This window comes from Heterodontus francisci, chromosome 14 (genome assembly GCF_036365525.1).
Source record: "Heterodontus francisci isolate sHetFra1 chromosome 14, sHetFra1.hap1, whole genome shotgun sequence".
Lineage (NCBI taxonomy): Eukaryota > Metazoa > Chordata > Chondrichthyes > Heterodontiformes > Heterodontidae > Heterodontus > Heterodontus francisci.
In genome coordinates this window covers 21,628,301-21,642,741 of record NC_090384.1, presented here as the reverse complement: position 1 = coordinate 21,642,741, position 14,441 = coordinate 21,628,301, and the positions used below count along the sequence as shown (strand labels likewise).

Below are 14,441 nucleotides of genomic sequence, written 5' to 3'. Positions count from 1 at the left end.
ACAAACACACACTCACAGACACATCCACTCACACACAAACACACACCCACAGACACACAATCACAGACGCAAACACTCACACACAAACACACACTCACAGACACATACACTCAGACACATACACTTACACACAAACACACACTCACAGACACTAACACTCACACAGAAACACACACTCACAGACACATACACTCACACAGACACACACTCACAGACACACACACTCACACAGAAACACACACTCACACACAAACACTCACACACAAACACACACTCACAGACACACACTCACAGACACACACACTCACACAGAAACACACACTCACACACAAACACTCACACACAAACACACACTCACAGACACACACTCACAGACACACACACACTCACACAGAAACACACACTCACACACAAACACACACCCACAGGCACATACACTCACACATAAACACACACTCACAGACACACACCCCCACACAGACACACACTCACAGACACATACACTTACACACAAACACACACTCACAGACATATACACTCACACACAAACACACACTCACAGACACACACACTCACACACAAACACACTCACACACAAACACACTCACACACAAACACTCACACACAAACACACACTCACAGACACATACACTCAGACACATACACTTACACACAATCACACACTCACAGACACAAACACTCACACACAAACACACACTCACAGACACAAACACTCACACACAAACACACACTCACAGACACATACACTCACACACAAACACACACCCACAGGCACATACACTCACACAGAAACACCCACCCACAGACACATACACTCACACACAAACACACACCCATAGACACATACACTCACACAAAAACACCCACCCACAGACACACACTCACAGACACAAACACTCACACACAAACACACACTCACAGACACATACACTCAGACATATACACTCACACACAATCACACACCCACAGACACACACTCACAGACACAAACACTCACACACAAACACACACTCACAGACACATACACTCCGACACATACACTTACACACAAACACACACTCACAGACACTAACACTCACACACAAACACACACTCACAGACACATACACTCACACAAACACACACAGACACACACAAACACACACCCATAGACACATACACTCACACACAAACACACACTCACAGACACATCCACTCACACAAAAACACCCACCCACAGACATATACACTCACACACAAACACACACCCACAGACACATACACTCAGACACATACACTTACACACAAACACACACTCACAGACACTCACACTCACACAGAAACACACAATCACAGACACAAACACTCACACACAAACACACACTCACAGACACATACACTCAGACACATACACTTACACACAAACACACACTCACAGACACTAACACTCACACAGAAACACACACTCACAGACACATACACTCACACAGACACACACTCACAGACACACACACTCACACAGAAACACACACTCACACACAAACACTCACACACAAACACACACTCACAGACACACACTCACAGACACACACACTCACACAGAAACACACACTCACACACAAACACTCACACACAAACACACACTCACAGACACACACTCACAGACACACACACACTCACACAGAAACACACACTCACACACAAACACTCACACACAAACACACACTCACAGACACATACACCCTCACACACAAACACACACTCACAGACACACACTCACAGACACACACACTCACACAGAAACACACACTCACACACAAACACTCACACACAAACACACACTCACAGACACATACACCCTCACACACAAACACACATCCACAGACACGTACACTCACACACAAACACACAACCACAGACACATACACTCACACAAACACAGACTCTCACACAGAGACACACAATTACACTGACACACACACGCACTCACACACACAGACACACACTTATACACACATACACGGAGACACACACTTACACTGACACACACAGACACGCAGGCTCACTGACACATCTCACACAAACACGCATTCTCACATCGAGACACACACTTACACTGACACACACACAGACCCACTCACAAAGACACACATACTCAGCCACATACACTCACACAAACACACACTCTCACACAGAGACATACAATTACACTGACACACACAGACACATACACTTACACTGACATACACAGACACAAACACTCACAGACACACTCACAAAGACACACACACTCACACAGACACACACTCACCCAGACACACACGCACAAACACACACACACATATACACAGACGCAAATATATGCACACAGAAATACGTACTCACAGGGATACAGTCACGCAGACACAGCCACACACACACACACACACACTGATATACTCACACACACACACTTACATATAGGAACATCCATTTTCAAGTTCCTAAGAGGCAGATAGCTGTCTACGATGTAATGGTTAATTCAAGCTGGCAGTGTTCCTGTGTGCTTTTTCCAGAACTGTTTCCTTGGATCCCTCTCTCTGTTTCCATTCTCAGACTCTGAGCCTGTTTTTCAATGGAAATTCACAGTGAAGTTCAGCAGCAGCTCACAGATGGTTCCTTTCAGTTTATCAAAGTCAGACCAGATTCATGGCAATCCTCTGTGCTTGTACATGACCTCCTCTATAAACATCTGTCAAAGTCTGTGTATGCGCACTTGAACTTGATCTGTTCATGTGATCTGCATAAGTAATCAGGTATGTAAGAGTCTGAAGCAGCTACCATGTCATATCTAGACTAACTGGTTGGCATTGCCATCTCAATTTAGCATTGGTGACTGCCCCAGTAATGGCATCAGGGTGTGGGGGAGAGGGAGAAGGGCCATACTCTGAACTGCTGAGATTGAGAGCTCGGAACTGAGCAGTCCTGGGTGTCCTGCCAGTGCTCAGCATTCCTGCAGCTGCCTTTCACATCAGCAACCACAGCTGGCTGGAGAATATACTGCGACACTGTGTTCAATCTCCATGGCTGACAGCTTGCTGGGAGCTGCTCCTACTGCACTGTGTTAGCGGTCAGTATTGCTGGGAGCTGCTCCTACTGCACTGTGTTAGCGGTCAGTATTGCTGGGAGCTGCTCCTACTGCACTGTGTTAGCGGTCAGTATTGCTGGGAGCTGCTCCTACTGCACTGTGTTAGCGGTCAGTATTGCTGGGAGCTGCTCCTACTGCACTGTGTTAGCGGTCAGTATTGCTGGGAACTGCTCCTACTGCACTGTGTTAGCGGTCAGTATTGCTGGGAACTGCTCCTACTGCACTGTGTTAACGGTCAGTATTGCTGGGAGCTGCTCCTACTGCACTGTGTTAGCGGTCAGTATTGCTGGGAGCTGCTCCTACTGCACTGTGTTAGCGGTCAGTATTGCTGGGAACTGCTCCTACTGCACTGTGTTAGCGGTCAGTATTGCTGGGAGCTGCTCCAACTGCACTGTGTTAGCGGTCAGTATTGCTGGGAGCTGCTCCTACTGCACTGTGTTAACGGTCAGTATTGCTGGGAGCTGCTCCTACTGCACTGTGTTAACGGTCAGTATTGCTGGGAGCTGCTCCTACTGCACTGTGTTAGCGGTAAGTATTGCTGGGAGCTGCTCCTACTGCACTGTGTTAGCGGTCAGTATTGCTGGGAGCTGCTCCAACTGCACTGTGTTAGCGGTCAGTATTGCTGGGAGCTGCTCCTACTGCACTGTGTTAGCGGTCAGTATTGCTGGGAGCTGCTCCTACTGCACTGTGTTAACGGTCAGTATTGCTGGGAGCTGCTCCAACTGCACTGTGTTAGCGGTCAGTATTGCTGGGAGCTGCTCCTACTGCACTGTGTTAGCGGTCAGTATTGCTGGGAGCTGCTCCTACTGCACTGTGTTAGCGGTCAGTATTGCTGAGAGCTGCTCCAACTGCACTGTGTTAGCGGTCAGTATTGCTGGGAGCTGCTCCTACTGCACTGTGTTAGCGGTCAGTATTGCTGGGAGCTGCTCCTACTGCACTGTGTTAACGGTCAGTATTGCTGAGAGCTGCTCCAACTGCACTGTGTTAGCGGTCAGTATTGCTGGGAGCTGCTCCTACTGCACTGTGTTAGCGGTCAGTATTGCTGGGAGCTGCTCCTACTGCACTGTGTTAGCGGTCAGTATTGCTGGGAGCTGCTCCTACTGCACTGTGTTAGCGGTAAGTATTGCTGGGAACTGCTCCTACTGCACTGTGTTAGCGGTCAGTATTGTTGGGAGCTGCTCCAACTGCACTGTGTTAGCGGTCAGTATTGCTGGGAGCTGCTCCTACTGCACTGTGTTAGCGGTCAGTATTGCTGGGAGCTGCTCCAACTGCACTGTGTTAGCGGTCAGTATTGCTGGGAACTGCTCCTACTGCACTGTGTTAGCGGTCAGTATTGCTGGGAGCTGCTCCAACTGCACTGTGTTAGCGGTCAGTATTGCTGGGAGCTGCTCCTACTGCACTGTGTTAGCGGTCAGTATTGCTGGGAGCTGCTCCTACTGCACTGTGTTAGCGGTCAGTATTGCTGGGAACTGCTCCTACTGCACTGTGTTAGCGGTCAGTATTGCTGGGAGCTGCTCCAACTGCACTGTGTTAGCGGTCAGTATTGCTGGGAGCTGCTCCTACTGCACTGTGTTAACGGTCAGTATTGCTGGGAGCTGCTCCTACTGCACTGTGTTAACGGTCAGTATTGCTGGGAGCTGCTCCTACTGCACTGTGTTAGCGGTCAGTATTGCTGGGAGCTGCTCCTACTGCACTGTGTTAGCGGTCAGTATTGCTGGGAGCTGCTCCAACTGCACTGTGTTAGCGGTCAGTATTGCTGGGAGCTGCTCCAACTGCACTGTGTTAGCGGTCAGTATTGCTGGGAGCTGCTCCTACTGCACTGTGTTAGCGGTCAGTATTGCTGGGAGCTGCTCCAACTGCACTGTGTTAACGGTCAGTATTGCTGGGAGCTGCTCCAACTGCACTGTGTTAGCGGTCAGTATTGCTGGGAGCTGCTCCTACTGCACTGTGTTAACGGTCAGTATTGCTGAGAGCTGCTCCAACTGCACTGTGTTAGCGGTCAGTATTGCTGGGAGCTGCTCCTACTGCACTGTGTTAGCGGTCAGTATTGCTGGGAGCTGCTCCTACTGCACTGTGTTAACGGTCAGTATTGCTGGGAGCTGCTCCAACTGCACTGTGTTAGCGGTCAGTATTGCTGGGAGCTGCTCCTACTGCACTGTGTTAGCGGTCAGTATTGCTGGGAGCTGCTCCTACTGCACTGTGTTAGCGGTCAGTATTGCTGGGAGCTGCTCCTACTGCACTGTGTTAGCGGTCAGTATTGCTGGGAGCTGCTCCAACTGCACTGTGTTAGCGGTCAGTATTGCTGGGAGCTGCTCCTACTGCACTGTGTTAACGGTCAGTATTGCTGAGAGCTGCTCCAACTGCACTGTGTTAGCGGTCAGTATTGCTGGGAGCTGCTCCTACTGCACTGTGTTAGCGGTCAGTATTGCTGGGAGCTGCTCCTACTGCACTGTGTTAGCGGTCAGTATTGCTGGGAGCTGCTCCTACTGCACTGTGTTAGCGGTCAGTATTGCTGGGAGCTGCTCCTACTGCACTGTGTTAGCGGTCAGTATTGCTGGGAGCTGCTCCTACTGCACTGTGTTAACGGTCAGTATTGCTGGGAGCTGCTCCTACTGCACTGTGTTAACGGTCAGTATTGCTGGGAGCTGCTCCTACTGCACTGTGTTAGCGGTCAGTATTGCTGGGAGCTGCTCCTACTGCACTGTGTTAGCGGTCAGTATTGCTGGGAGCTGCTCCTACTGCACTGTGTTAACGGTCAGTATTGCTGGGAGCTGCTCCTACTGCACTGTGTTAGCGGTCAGTATTGCTGGGAGCTGCTCCTACTGCACTGTGTTAACGGTCAGTATTGCTGGGAGCTGCTCCTACTGCACTGTGTTAGCGGTCAGTATTGCTTGGAGCTGCTCCTACTGCACTGTGTTAACGGTCAGTATTGCTGAGAGCTGCTCCTACTGCACTGTGTTAGCGGTCAGTATTGCTGAGAGCTGCTCCTACTGCACTGTGTTAGCGGTCAGTATTGCTGGGAGCTGCTCCTACTGCACTGTGTTAGCGGTCAGTATTGTGTTGGACGCTTTGATTACCTGTGGTAAAGGAACATGGTGTTACACTGGCAGGGAGGAATCAGCTCCTAGCAATGTACTGCCTCTTTCGATTGCTGCAGCTCATGCACATTATCCCAGACTGGATGGGTGAAGAGGCCAGGAAATTTGTGCCAGCTGTCAGAGAGAACACTCAGGACATGACTTGTATGTCAGGAACATGGGATGGACTCAGGGCTGAGTTGATCACAGAGTTCAGATCCAGACCTGGGTTGATCATAGAAGTTTGGATCCAGGGCTTTTTTGAGCATGGGTCCCCATCTACCAACCTCCTGGAACCGATCTATATTGTTAAATTATCTGATACTAAACTGATCTATGGGACACAGCGCACAGTATTATGAAAGTAACTAAATACTAAATCCGTGTGACTTTGTATGGAGGGATTGTGATGTTTTATTCCTGTGTAACTGTTTCTGTTTTTTCAGTTCTTGTTCGGGGGCCTGACAATTGATGACAGCAACACTGTAACTCTGAAGGATGAGGAACTATCTTCAATGCACTCAGCTAGTGTCTTCCACAGGATAGTGAACACTCATGTCCCAAAGACGCCCTCTGCCATCCGGAAAAGGCTGGCCGATGCTTCAAGCACAGGGGAAACTTTAGAAATGGACACTTTTGAACAACTGCTCCTGGCGTCAGTCTACACAGCCCACCGAGCCCAGAGCAGCAATCAGACAGACAGGCAGGCCTGGGGTGACCTGTTCTGTCAGCTGGTGGCTGCAATAACCCATGACCTGTCAGGGAAGGTGGTTATGTGTTAGTCTCTCGCCTACTGCCTTCAGAGCCCAGTCTCCAAGGATACAGTATCTTTCTCTTTCTCATAATTAAGATTCTAAAACATTTATATAAGGACGTGAATCACTGAAAAGAACAAAGATTTTCTCCATGATATGATGGGATTGGCCAATCACTATCCAGCTCTTCCAGAATGTGTCATTCTCCTATCCTGATAGTTTGCTGCTGATTCTGTAATACAGAGTATTAATAGGAAGGCAGACGGCAGGTTGCCAAGCAACACATTTTTCCAGAGACTGAGGGACTTCCTGTCCCCACAATTACATTTGTTATGTTCTCCTAATTCAACAACAAATGTCACCAAACCTTTTCCCTGGAATCACAATTCTCTATTTTCTCCAGCTCACGTTTCCCTACTTTACAATTGCAAAGTGTTGTGACCGAGGTGGGAGGAGTGCACTGTTTATTCTAATCCCACTTCTCCACAATTTTCCCAGTTACCGATACGGTCAATCATATACTCTATTTTTCCCAGAATAAAACATACCAACCAGGTTTCTTTAATAAACAACAAAATTATCAGTTTATCATAAAACAAGTTGTAACCAGTAATGAAGCAAAACACAAACACACAGATTGAAGTATAAACATTCCCTTTGTACCTTAGCGCCCCCCCCCCCAACACACACACACACACACACACACATACACACATACACACAGACATTGGTTCACCAGAAAAATCAAGGGATTTTTGTTTTAGAGCTCTTACAAAAAAAGCAGACAGAAAAAAACACTTGGGTGAAATACTTGCTAATTCCTGGAAAAAAATGAGAAAATATGTAAAGATGTCCTTTGTTTTTGGTTTCGCATTCCAGATACATACAGACAGCTGTATCTGGAATCTTCCTCGAACAGTTCTTTTCAGGCAATGTTGAAGATCAGTTTGGGTAGGCTTTCCAGGAAATACAGCAACAGAGGTTTCATTCAGGCCTTACAGCAGAAATGTGGCAAAAAGGGTTTCAGTTCCCACACATTTGATACGCAGGGTTTCTTCAAATATAGAAGGAAAGAGGAGACTGACACACTGGGCACACAGGGTTTCTTTCAAAGGGAGAGAAAGAGATGAGCTGGGTTTCCTTGGCAGGCAAAACCCAACTGTTTTCCAAGCAGTTTACACTCCAAGTCACTGTCCAAAGTGAAACCAAAACGGCACAGGGGTGGCACAGTGATGCAGTGGTTAGCACCGCAGCCTCACAGCTCCAGCGACCCAGGTTCAATTCCGGGTACTGCCTGTGTGGAGTTTGCAAGTTCTCCCTGTGTCTGCGTGGGTTTCCTCCGGGTGCTCTGGTTTCCTCCCACATGCCAAAGACTTGCAGGTTGATAGGTAAATTGGCCATTATAAATTGCCCCTAGTATAGGTAGGTGGTAGGGAAATAGAGGGACTGGTGGGGATGTGGTAGGAATATAGGATTAGTATAAATGGGTGGTTGATGGTCGGCACAGACTCGGTGGGCCGAAGGGCCTGTTTCAGTGCTGTATCTCTAAAAAAAAAACAATGTCACAAGAATCAAGCCTCCTGCCTCCTATAAATCTTGACCTGTCACTTCTCTGTAAACATCTTCTCCAAGTCAAAACCACAAGCTGGTATTTTATCTGAAAACAGGTGCCTTTCAGTAAGGGCTTGTTTACAAGCCAAGTCCAGGAAATCTTCTGGTGACCTCTTTTTAAAAAACACGAAGTTCAGCATCTCTTCAAACTTCCAGATGAATCTATGTCCGTAATTCAACTACCATTTACAAAAAATAGAAGCACTCTCATAACAAAAGACATTTCAAAAGGCCTTCACTGGTTGGAGACAGCTTTGTGTTTTCAGAGCTTATAGACAGCGCTACAAAAATGGAACTTTATTTTTCTTTAAAATCTTCCCTTCCATGATCCCCTCCCCCAGCCTATGGTTTTATTTGACTTCAATCATATCATTTAACTACTAACACCTCTATGAGGGGCGAGGTAGAGGCTCAATGCATGAGCCATAGCTGTTCACAATCTATATAAATGATTTGGATGTGGGGACCAAATGTAATATTTCCAAATTTGCTGATGACACAAAACTAGGAGGGAATGTAAATTGTGAAGAGGATGCAAGGAGGCTTCAAGGGGACTTGAACAGACTAAGTGAATGGGCAAGGACATGGTAGATGGAATATAATGTGAATAAGTGTGAAATGACCCTCTTTGGTTGAAAAAAAACAGAAAGGAGGAGTATTTCTTAAATGGTGAGAGGTTGGGAAGTGTTGATGTCCAAAGGGATCTGAGAGTCTTTGTTCATGAGTTACAAAAAGCCAGCATGCAGGTGCAGCAAGCAATTAGGAAGGCAAATGGTATACTAGCCTTCATCAGATGCAAGCTGAGAAAGACTGCTGGTGACGTAATCAGGAAGATACATCATGTGACTCTCCTCTGGCTAATGTTTTAGGGGAAAGACTGACTTATTTAAAATAAAAAGGTTAACACTCTTGTCAGAAAACCAGCTCTGGGATCATCATACGACTCAGTTAAGTGTTTGCTGCAAACTTCACTGACTGCCCTTTCTAAGCTGGAAGATAGTGTCATTGGCTTTGTGACACAGGGATTACACAGCTACAGAACGGGTAACCACAAGCCGGATTTCTCCCCATATTTGTGTGCGCGTCCGGAGACGTCATTCCCAAACTTCAGCCTTTCCAAAATTCTGCTATTCTATCCTGCACCAAGGTCCATTCACCCATCACCCTTATTCTCACTGAATGACCCTGGAATTTAATTTCGCAACCTCTCCAATTTAAAATGGTTACCCTTGTGTTCAAATCCCCCAATGGCTTGCCAGCGCCCGTCTCTGTAACCTCCTTCTACAACATCACTTTTACTGTCTCTTCTTCTGAACATGGCCTCTAGTGCATCACTACCCTACACCGCTTGATGCACCAGCCTACACCATGGCTTCAGCATCTAGGCAATATGCTAAATCCTTCTGCCTCTTCACACCCTCCTTTCCTGCTTTAAGATCCTCCATGAAAACATATCACTCAAGCTCAAGCTTTTAATCACGCTTTCTAGGAATTATTTCTGTGAGAAATTTGTCCAATTACATATGTCAAGCAATCTGGGAGGTCCTAGTGATTGGTGAATGGCCACAGAACAATGTCACTGACCATTGTCCTAGACCATTGCCCCAGAACATTGTCACTGACCATTGTCCTAGACCATTGCCCCAGAACAATGTCACTGACCATTGTCCTAGACCATTGCCCCAGAACATTGTCACTGACCATTGTCCTAGACCATTGCCCCAGAACAATGTCACTGACCATTGTCCTAGACCATTGCCCCAGAACAATGTCACTGACCATTGTCACTGACCACTGTCCATACAACCATACCATACAACCTTACGAATTAGGAGCAGAAGTAGGCCATTCAGCCCCTCAAGCCTGTTCCGCCATTTAATGGTCATATCTGTCTCGAATTCCACACTCCCATCTACCCTGATAACCTTTGATTCCCTTGCCTAACAAGAATCTATCTACCTCCAGCTTAAAAATATTCAATGACAAACCCAGTCTGTCCAACCTTTCCTCATAAGAAGAACCACTCATTCCAGGTATCAATCTAATAAACCACCTGAAATGCCTCCACCGCATTCACATCCTTCCTTAAACTGCTCACAGTATTCGAGATGTGGTCTCACCAATGCCCTGTATAACTGAAGCATAACATCCTTGCTTTTATTTTCAATTCCTCTCGTAATAAAGGATAGCATTCCATTAGCCTTCTTTATTATCTGCTGTATCTGCATACCAGCTTTTTGTGATGAATTCAGTCAGGACTTGTCAGCCCTCAGCTCCATCAATTTGGTCAGACCTGCTTCCCTGGTGATTGTAATTTCACAATGTTCCTCTCTTCCTTCCACCTCCTGATTTACAGCTATTATGGGAATGATTTTTGTATCCTCTATAGTGAAGACAGAAGCAAAATATTTGTTCATTTCATCCGCCATTTCCTTATTATCTACTATTAACTCCCCATTCTCACTCTCTAGAGGACCAACACTCACTTTACTTGCTCTTTTCCTTTTTAAATACCTGTAGAAACTCTTGCTATCCGTTTTTACATTTCTAGCTAGCTTCCTCTCATACTCTAATTTCTTTCTCCTGATTAATCTTTTAGTCATTCTCTGCCATTCTTGATATTCTGACCAATCATCTGACCTGTCACTCATCTTTGCACAATTATATGCCTTTTCCTTAAGTTTGATACTTTCCTTAACTTCTTTAGTTAACCATGGATGGTGGGTCCTCCCCTTAGAATTTTTCTTTGTAGTAGCAATATACTTATTCTGAGTTTTCAGAAATATCCCCTTAAATGTCTGCCACTGCTTCTCTGTTGATTTATCTCCTAGCCTAGTAACCCAGTTCACTTCAGCTAGCTCAGCTTTCGTGCCCACATAATTGCCCTTATTTAAGTTTAAAATACTAGTCTTAGACCCACTCTTTTCTCTTTCAAACTGGATGTAAAATTCAATCATATTGTGGTCACTGCTACCTAGAGGTGCCTTTACTCTGAGATCATTAATTAACCCTGTCACATCACACAATACCAACTCTAATATAACCTGCTCTCTGGTTGGTTCCAGAATGTGCTGCTGTAAGAAACTATCTCGAAAGCATGCTATGAACTCTTCATCCAGGCTACAATCACCAATCTGATTTTTCCAGTTTATATGTAGATTAAAATCACCCATGATTATTGCCATCCCTTTATCTCATTGTCCTACATTGTTACTGTTAGGGAGCCTGTAGACCACACCCACTAGTGACTTCTTTCCCCTACTATTCCTCATCTCCACCCAAATCGATTCTACATCCGGATCTCTTGAACCAAGGTCATCTCTAACTACTGCACCAATGCCATCCTTGTTACAATCCTTGTCATCCTGCAGCCATGTCTCCGTAATGGCTATCAGATTGTATTTATTTACTTCAATGTGCACTATCAGTTTGTCTACTTTGTTATGAATGCTACGTGCATTCAGATACGGAGCCTTTAGTTTTGTCTTTTTGTTATCCTTGTAACACATAATCTTGACTGTTGGTGTGTTCTTAGCTTCTTTTCTCTCTGTCCGTTCCTGCCATTCTCTGACCTTCATTTCCCATATTACTATTCTGTTCTCCTGCCTTGATTTGTTACATCTACCCAAGCTTGATCCCTCATCCCCCCTTGTTTAGTTTAAAGCCCTCTCTACTTCCCTAGTTATACTGTTTGCTAGAAGACTGGTCCAAGCATGGTTCAGGTGCAGACTGTCCCAATGGTACAGCCCCCACTTTCCCCAGTATGGGTGCCAGTGCCCCACGAACCTAAACCCACTTCTCCCACACCAATTTTTGAGCCATGTATTTACTTCACTAATCTTATGTGTCCTCTGCCAATTGGCAGGTGGCTCAGGTAATAATCCGGAGATTATTACCCTTGAGGTTATGCTCTTCAATTTGTTGCCTAATTCCTCATACTGTCTAAGCAGAACCTCTTTCTTAGACCTATCTATGTTGTTGGTACCTACATGGACCACGACAACTGGATCCTCCCCCTCCCGCTCCAAGTTCCTGTTCAACCCTGAGCAGATGTCCTGAATCCTGGCACCGGGTAGGCAACAAAGCCTTCTGGACTCATGCTCTCGACTGCACAGAACAGTGTCAATCCTCCTCACTATACTATCCCCTACTACCATTATATTTCTTTTTGCTCCTCCCACATGAATGGCTTCCTGTACCCAGTGCCATGACGAGTCTGCGCATCCACCCTGCAGTCATCCACACAAGTTGAGAGCACCTCAAACCTGTTTGACAATTGCAAAGTCTGAGGCTCCTCCACGACCATCTGCTTGGTCCCTTTTCCTGCCTCACTCACTGTCACATCCTCCTGTCCCTCACTGCTGACCAAAACAGATGCCCCTGTTCTAAGAGGTGTGACCGTCCTCCGGAACAAATTGTCCAGGTATTTCTCCCCCTCCCTTATGTTGCACAGTGTTTGCAGTTCGGCTTCCAGATCAATAATCCTGGTCCGTAATTCCTCTAGCTGCTCACACATTCTGCAGATGTCATTGTCCTGGATCGTCTTGGCATTCAGGAGCTCCCACATACCACAGTTGCAACATAACACCTGTCCTGCCATTGTTACTTATGCTATTAGTTAATTTGCTTTAATTGCTTCCTTAATTAACTTAGAATAATTCCTACGTATCGTAGAATTTACTGTGCTTATTAAATGCTACTACCACCTTCAACTAAAGTTATACTTTTCCTGATTACACAGATACATAGACCTTCTACCGGTAATAGACCAGACCAAGACCATTGTCACTGACCATTGTCACAGATCATTGTCCCAGGCCATTGTCACTGACCATTGTCCCAGACCATTGTCACTGACCTTTGTCCAGACCATTGTCAATGACCATTCTCCCAGACCATGGTCACTGACCATTATCACAGACCATGGTCACTGGCCATTGTCACTGACCATTGTCCCAGACGATTGTCTCTGACCATTGTCCCAGACCATTGCCTCAGGCCATTGTCACTGACCATTGTCACTGACCATTCTCCCAGACCATGGTCACTGACCATTGCCACTGACCATTGCCTCAGACCATGGTCACTGACCAGTGTCACGGACCATTGTCCCAGACCATTGTCACCGACCTTTGTCCCAGACCATTGTCGCAGCCCATTGTTACAGACCATTGTCACTGACCTTTGTCACTGACCATTGTCACTGACCATTGCCCCAGACCATTGTCACTGACCATTGTCCCTGACAATTGTCCTAGACCATTGTCCCAGACCTTGTCACTGACCATTGTCCCAGACCATTGTCACTGACCTTTATCACTGACTATTGTCCCAGACCATTGTCACTGACCATTGTCCCTGCACATTGTCCCAGACCATTGTCCCAGATCATTGTCACTGACCAGTGTCCCAGACCATTGTCAATTACCTTTGTCACTGACCATTGTCACGGACCATTGCCCCAGACATTTTTCAGTGACCATTGCCCCAGACCATTGTCACTGACCATTGTTCCAGACCATTGCCCCAGACCATTGTCACTGACCATCGTCACAGACCATTCTCCCAGACCATGGTCACTGACCATTGCCACTGACCATTGCCCCAGACCATGGTCCTTGACCATTGCCACTGACCATTGCCCCAGACCAAGGTCACTGACCATTGTCACGGACCGTTGTCCCAGACCATTGTCACCGATCTTTGTCCCAGACCATTGTCGCAGCCCATTGTTACAGACCATTGTCACTGACCATTTTCAGTAACCATTGCCCCAGACAATTGTCACTGACCATTGTCACTGATCATTGTCCCTGACCATTGCCCCAGACCATTGTCACTGACCATTGTCACAGACCATTCTCCCAGACC

At 46.4% G+C, this 14,441-nt stretch overlaps 1 protein-coding gene across 1 annotated transcript in view; it reads left to right on the top strand.

The window, feature by feature from the left end:
• The window catches only part of LOC137377255 (protein FAM180A), an 86,380-nt gene extending 73,218 nt beyond the window's left edge, over window positions 1-13,162 (top strand). Inside the window, exon 3 of the mRNA XM_068046799.1 lies at window positions 6,651-13,162. Within this exon, the coding sequence (XP_067902900.1) occupies window positions 6,651-6,986 (336 nt within the window). The 3' untranslated portion in view covers window positions 6,987-13,162. The remainder of the gene's footprint in view (window positions 1-6,650) is intronic.
• The last annotated feature ends 1,279 nt before the right edge of the window (window positions 13,163-14,441 follow it).